Source organism: Carassius gibelio, chromosome B14 (assembly GCF_023724105.1).
Source record: "Carassius gibelio isolate Cgi1373 ecotype wild population from Czech Republic chromosome B14, carGib1.2-hapl.c, whole genome shotgun sequence".
NCBI lineage: Eukaryota > Metazoa > Chordata > Actinopteri > Cypriniformes > Cyprinidae > Carassius > Carassius gibelio.
This window is the reverse complement of record NC_068409.1, coordinates 14127188-14134516: the sequence shown is the minus strand read 5'-3', so window position 1 is coordinate 14134516 and position 7329 is coordinate 14127188. Positions and strand designations below refer to the sequence as shown.

At 37.2% G+C, this 7329-nt stretch overlaps 2 protein-coding genes across 7 annotated transcripts in view; one reads left to right on the top strand and one right to left on the bottom strand.

Annotated features, from left to right (window-relative positions):
• The window catches only part of LOC127971573 (PDZ and LIM domain protein 7), a 42969-nt gene extending 39307 nt beyond the window's left edge, over nt 1–3662 (top strand). For all 3 annotated transcript variants that reach the window (XM_052574673.1, XM_052574675.1, XM_052574674.1), the window contains 2 exons: nt 422–537; nt 1700–3662. In XM_052574673.1, coding sequence (XP_052430633.1) covers nt 422–537; nt 1700–1786 — 203 coding nt within the window. In that variant the 3' untranslated portion in view covers nt 1787–3662. The remainder of the gene's footprint in view (nt 1–421; nt 538–1699) is intronic.
• Nucleotides 3663–3699: 37 nt separating this feature from the next.
• The window catches only part of LOC127971571 (netrin receptor UNC5A-like), a 174959-nt gene continuing 171329 nt past the window's right edge, over nt 3700–7329 (bottom strand). For all 4 annotated transcript variants that reach the window (XM_052574670.1, XM_052574667.1, XM_052574668.1 and 1 more), the window contains one exon: nt 3700–6796. In XM_052574670.1, coding sequence (XP_052430630.1) covers nt 6631–6796 — 166 coding nt within the window. In that variant the 3' untranslated portion in view covers nt 3700–6630. The remainder of the gene's footprint in view (nt 6797–7329) is intronic.

Below are 7329 nucleotides of genomic sequence, written 5' to 3'. Positions count from 1 at the left end.
TATTATGTAAATAGGCTTGTACTGCAGCTCCGGTGCTTTCCAGCTCGGAAGAGTTTTGGTCTTGTGTCAGCAGCAAATGGGCAGCTGTTTCTGTTTGAAATGAAGAGCTAGTCTTGATAAAATTGCTGCAGTCTCAGCACCTTAAAAGGAATGTGTCTAAACTACTTACCTTGTGTACGGGACGTAAAGCCTGCCTCTTTGAAGTTTTCCGTAATGGGTGAAACTGGGCCAATCCATAAAGGAATCTGGACCAGTGTCTGTTATCACACACCGAGCATGTGAGGGCTGAGAAAATATAATCCCTTTATTTTTCCTTCCGATAACATGTTTCTTTCTCCTCTCATTCTCTTAATTTCTGACCAAGCATTTCCTTCTCGCTGTCTTAATAGGCCCTTTTTGGTTGGTTTGTTTTTCTCTGCAGACTATGAAAAGATGTTTGGTACCAAATGCCATGGCTGTGACTTCAAGATTGATGCAGGAGACCGTTTCCTTGAGGCACTGGGCTACAGCTGGCATGACACTTGCTTTGTCTGTGCCGTAAGTCATTTTGATGCATTGGGACCTGTCCCGAAACTCCATCTTGCACTTTCTGCACCACACAACACTATCAAGAAATTATGCTCTAGCCCCTGAGAACCTAGATATCTCCCTTCAAAATGACAAATAAATTGGCCATGTTTGCATGCTCTGGATTAATGTGTTTAATGAAAGTGGTTCACAGCTTTTAGAATATTCTGCTTTCTTGTTCATAATCCAGATAAACGAAGACATCCGTTTAATTTTCTCTTATGGAAATGCTCTTGCCATTTATTTCATTTTTTTAGGAATTTAAGCAGTTCATTAATTTTCATTCATGCCCCTCGGAGCGGCAACACAAGAACACAATAAATAGCAAAATTGTGTGGTACTTTTACTCGCCTGTCTACTGATTTAAGTTCACTACTTTAATCTTTATGTCTCCAAAAAGGAGGGTTCTTTGAGAGCTTAGCAGTCTGTGTCAGATAGCAATTAATTTCATTTGGACATGCACTGATAATAACACTGAATATACCCCATAAATCATATTCACATGACAGATTAATACAGGAATTCACTACTGTTCAAAAGGCTAGTGTTGGTTATATACATATATATATATACACCAATTTCTTTTTTTTAATGTTTTGAAAGTCTCATGCTCACTAAGGCCACACATATTTGATCAAACATACAGTAAAAACACCAATATTGTCAGACTTTTTTTATGGTTTAAAATGGTTATGTTTTCTATTTTAACATATTTTAAAATGTCATTTATTCCTGTGATTACACAGCCATTATTCCAGTCTTCAATGTCACTTTAAAACATATTTTTTAAAAAGATTGTTTAATCAAGAAAATTTTCAAAAGAACAGCATTTATTCAAAATGGAAATATCACTTCATATAATAATAAACACAAATGTCATTAGGGTCCCTAATTCTTTGCTGAATGAAAGTATCCATATCATTTGAAAAAAGAAAAAATATATAAAACCGTTAATGGGTCGTCCTGCACTCCAAACTTGTATCCAATTATAGATGCTCTCTGGAATGCTTATGTTTCTCCTCTTAATATTATTGGCTTTTAGCAAGTAGCAAATGGTGAATCACAGCTATAGAAAAGTCATTATTGAACAAGTTTGATTCTACTGTTTAATCCTCCTTTTTTATCTCCTTAGATCTGTCAAATCAATCTGGAGGGGAAGACATTCTATTCAAAGAAGGACAAGCCACTATGTAAAAGTCACGCTTTCTCTCCGGTGTGAGACTCCACAATTCGTCAAGGAGGGGCCGGACCGGAGACTGGGGGGTCTATAGCTATGCCAAACAAGACCAAGTACTTTACTTGAAGCCTGTAACATATGGCTGACTGACAGAGTGATGGATATAGTAGCTCCGCTGGCTTTCACCGGCTGTTATAGCAGCTTCGATCAGCATTTACTAAGTATGTGTCATTCAGCAAAGCACAGACCTGAATTTTTGGTAGCTTGCTACAGTAAGCCGACAGACTGGCCTCAGTTTTGCTGTGTTACGATGCCAGTCATTCAACTTGAAACAGCTTGTGAACTGTTTCAACCACCAATGCCAGATTTCGGAATGGATAACAAAGTATTTGGATGAAGTATTTTAGCTGTCCCTCCTCATCCCACTCCACCTCCAAAACTACACCTGCAGTATTTGTCAATCCAAAGAAGACAGCACGCTCTTACACTGCTCACTTTGATTTCACTTTTCAGACATTCGTCAGTTTGGCATCTGAGTGAATCTCACAAAACATGTCAACATTGCACCACATTTTATATTGCATAAAAAATATGGCTTAACCATATGTAAGAATATGATTTTTTTCCCTGACAGCTGAGCACATTTTCCCTCCAAATGCAATTCAAATAACTCTAATGCAAAAATAAATAAAAGTATTTCTATGTCGTAATAGTATTTGTTGTACCACTTGTATGCTGATTTTAATGAAGAAAAATGATTATAAAATAAATAAATAAAAATATTATAAAAATATAGTAAAATATCACCAAAAAATAAAACGATTAGCATTAAAATATTGTCACACACAAAAATTGTATTGTAAAATGTAAAAAATTTTGTGAGATTTGCTCCTTATCTGCACTCTGATGCATATTTATCATTCAAAATTCTATCCAATCTTGTCACAAATAAGGACAAAGCATTCCCCATGTAATGAGTGAAGCAATCTAGTTGTATTCCTATCCATACAATCCTTTTTGTAGGCCAAAGCATTGAGCATGTGATCTACTCAGACAGGATCTTAAAGTGGCCCCTCAATCCTCTAGATGCTGTGCAGCCTACTTTTTTGCTCTGCCTGATTTGCTGTGCCAGGGTACTTAAGGTAATGGCAAACCACAGAGGAATAAAACGCCCCTGGCAGCTACACCGAAATACATTAGCACTGATTGCATGCCTTTCATCCTGACCCAAGCAATGGTCTCTTCATGGCTTCAATACTAAATACGCCACATTCATCTGTTCTAATCAGACAGGTAGTTCTAATTAATGAAAGGCCTGTGATACCATAAAAATGCTCTGCGTTAGTGCAAATGGATCCTGCAATATTATATGGCCAAATTTACTTCGAGCCTGTTCGTGTTGTTCTTATATGCTGTGTTATTTAAAGCTTTGTGGCCTTTTTGGTGGATTCTGCAAGCTAGTGAGCAAAGCACATGTGTGCCAAAGGTTTTGAGCAATCCTGTTTATGGATATCACTCATATATGCATAATCTTATGGCATTTCCAAACATACTGGCTCTTCTTCAGAGACTACATACAGTACCAGATGCTTCCCAGAACATCATTCCCTTATCTCCTGCACTCTAATCGGAAGAAATGCAACACTCCAATATCCTGCTCTTAGAAAGCTATATATATATATGAGACAGCAGCTCAATTTTTTTTTTTTATATTTTTGTATTGACGACGTGTTACGTATCAACTATCAAGTGCCTTTTTTTAAAGCTTCGCAGACTTTAACTATTGTGTGTGTCACTCAGAACGATAAACTGCTGTATTTCTGTGCATATTATAGAGAGATTTTCTATGTCGGATGACGCAAATCATTTAGAAAGAAATTGTGCTAGAGACATTTAGTCAATAAATCACCTGCAGTCATGTTGTTGTGTGCTGACTCACTGTTATTCCCAAGGCTGCTAATTGGATCCAAATGTAAAATGTGTCATGAAATATTGTAGATGTTGCGAGCACAAATCACTCAACTCTCTTTTAACAATATATAATTTATTTACATCCATTTTAGGTTCAATTACTATACATACCTTTTCTGAAATTTCATAGAGAGATATATACATAAGGCCAAGTAAATACTTGAAAGCACTTAGAAACGAATTTCCAAAATTCTACCCACAAATCCATACCATTGTCCAAAAAGTACAGAAAGCCTTCTGCAGAAGAGGGCTTTCTATTACCACAAACTCATCGACGACAATTTACATTGACGAGAAAAATGATAAGTAACTTTACCAAAAAAAGGAAAAGAAAAAGAGTAATAGAAAACAATTGTACAATTGCATAAGCGCTGTGGCATGTAATAAATACAGCATTTTGACTTGCAGAAAGGCAAGGAACATTGAATTAAGAAATCGAATTGAACATTCACAGGAAACACAATTCTACGGTTTTCAGTTAAAAAAAGAACGAAAGAGCACTCTCACACGTTCATTTACACAGAACAGCTATGAATGAGGCTGACAAAATGTACAGTCATAAAGAGAGATCGGTGGTTATTTTCGTGAATATCATGGCATCTGCTTTATTCAGTGTTACAAGCTGACTTTGTGAGCTCATGATTTTTATGTCAGTGAAAAAGAACAACATTGATGAGAAATCCGTTGCGCACTCCGAGATATTCAGAAATGCGCAACGTGTCCATTTCATCTGAACTGTTTGTAAACCTGAGTGTTAGGAATTTGACAATTTTTGCACCAAATCTTTGTCTAAATACTCTGACAGAAGTATTATTTACTGGTGCGTCTGTTTTCTCATGACGTAGTGTTGAGGATCAATTACCCATAAACCAACAGCCTCAGGACGAAACAAAACGACGGTGTACAAACTTATGGCGAAAACAGTCTAAACCGCAAACACTGCAGAAAGAATCAACTCAGTGCTATATAACCAATGAACAGTAGGCAAACACTTCACAGGTTATACTTTGACAAATGTTACGTCAGTTGACTTGTCTTTTTTGGCTTGTTATTAAAATATCATTTACAATTACTTTACAAAGTGCTGTATTAAATATGTAAATTGTTTTACCAGTGAAATGCTCAAAATGAACAAGTCATGAGATCTTGAAAGAAAAATCGATGCATGTTGAATTTAGGAACGTGTTAGAATCTGAAATAAATGATCCAGATGGCTCATACACTTTGGTTGCGCAAAGATGCGTCACATGAAAAGTACTTATCTACAAGACAATGATGACTTTTGTAGATTAAAAACAAAGAAAAGAAAATAGCTGACTGGTTAACTGTTTAACAGAAATCACAGAGTGGAACATGGTAAAAAAGCATTAAAAAAAAGAAAACCGTGTGCACAATTTGGCCTTTAACTTGAGTTCTCTGTTAGCTGAGTGAAACAGGCCTGTGTATTTCCACTTGCTGCGGAGAGAACGTGCAGGACTCCTCCAATCGTCTCCAGACATGGCCGTCATTACTGGTCGAGATGAAAGCGGCCAATTTATGATCCAGAGTTTCTCACAAATCATCCTTCATTTGGAATGAAATAGTCTCACATTCAAACACACACGAAAATAATCTGACAATCTTCAAACTGTGTAATGCACATTCATGGCGTGTTGCCGTTCAACAGGGTGTGACAGTTATGCAGAAACAAAGCACATGTGTGATGGAGGAATTTAGAAAAATACGACAGCTGCTGGGTGTCGATGAAGTTTTCTTGGATGGAACACTTGCTTTTTGGGGGGTGATGAAAATATTCTTTCTCCTATGACTAAGAAACTGCCCTGAAGCCAAAATGGCTTTCAGAGAAACGTAGACTCATTAAATATGAAGGAGAATAGCAATGAAACATTTGGTAGTATTGCATTTTCTGTTTATAAAAGAAGAAAACCTTTCCAACGCGGAACTTCTTTATTTTTATTTTCTCCTTCATAAACGAGGGATTCTATGGACTCGGATGAGAGTTCTAGTCTCAAAAGGGTTCTATTGACATAAGACGGCCGTGGAAAAATGCTTTGCAGAACTTCTGAACCCTATTCTCAAAATTCTCCAATGTTCTTTAAAACAGCTAGGCAAACATTTTGAGGTCCCTGATCACCCATCTCTTCAGCAGCTAAGCTGTGCTTATTTACTGATTATCCACCCGGATCAAAACATGTATCATTGCATTGAGGTGAATTTTGGACTTTATGGCTTCATGAACACACACGTTAAGTGCACAGGGGCAGAGGAACAAGTGATGGCTCTCACCAAAAACGCTTTACTTCCTTCATGTTTTCGACCTGAAATTTAGCAAATGCTCTAAAATTTTAAATGCTTTGTGAGGTAAGAACCGTGTCGGCCAAAGGAAATTGTCATCGATATGTGGGTTTGCATATTGCTAAATGGTACACATTTACAAAATGCATGTCACAAATCTGAATAAGTTCGCTAAATATTCACCTTACCTACATAGGGTACGTTTTCCGCTTGATATCGTTCAAACCGATTCGTTTTAGTTTCCAGTCTGATATTAATATATCAATGTGCCTAACACAAATGTGGTTAGAAAGTACATATTGGTCAGTGATTGAGGGCAGGACCAGAATCACAGAATCTGGGAATTTCTATACACCATTATTTTCAAAACAAATGGATTTTTGTTCTGAGAAAGGGGCATTTGTCTCAGTCACAGTACATCTAAAAGCCCTGCCAGGTTCCTCCTGAGCCTGGTCTTGTTTTATTTATTTTTTTCTTTATTTTTCTTTTATTCCCTATTCACTGGGGAAGTGGCCTCATATAGTTGGGTAAACCCTGTTCTTTGATTTGTTTCTCATCTATGGTGGGGCGGGCAGAGGGTCGCGTCCTTCCCCCACCCCATCACTCAGAGTTTTAATGTGTCAGCACTCCCCGTCTGAGACCAGGAATATCATGGCCTCCTGCTTCCCAATCTCAGCCATCACAGCGGCGAGCTGATTGAGATTACCGCTGTGGAAGTGCTGGGTCTCCCATAAGTCCAGAATCACTGATGTGGGGCTCGCTTTGGATGCAAAGAAACTCATGTGCCTGGGGAAGAAAAAACGGAAATGGTCAGTCCTATTGCAGTCTGGACAGACAGAGTGAGTCTTATATCATGTTAAAAAGTATTGCAGTTTATGTATGACTTTTAAGCATCATGACATATGCATATTATTATATTTTACATTGAATATTCCTTCATACATTTAGCTGAACTTCAGCATCTTTAGCTTTGGTTGAAGTTAATATTAGATTTGCATGCTAGCATTTGTTGCACTAAATGGAATATGCAAAATAAACACCAATTAATAAATATTCTCATTGTCTTTATGCAAATCACACATACAACATGTTTTGATTTTAAGGTGAAATATGATATGGACATTTTCTGTGAGATTCACTCAGCTATTGCTTTCTGTTATATGTTAGAAATGCAATGAATATGCTTCACATTCCATGGTTTGTTTCATTGTGAGAAGTAAATCAGGATTTCAGGTCATAAGTTATTACTCCCTGAAATGAAATAAAACATCAAGAAGCTTATCTTGCATTGTAAGCCAATACATCAACCTCTCTGTCGC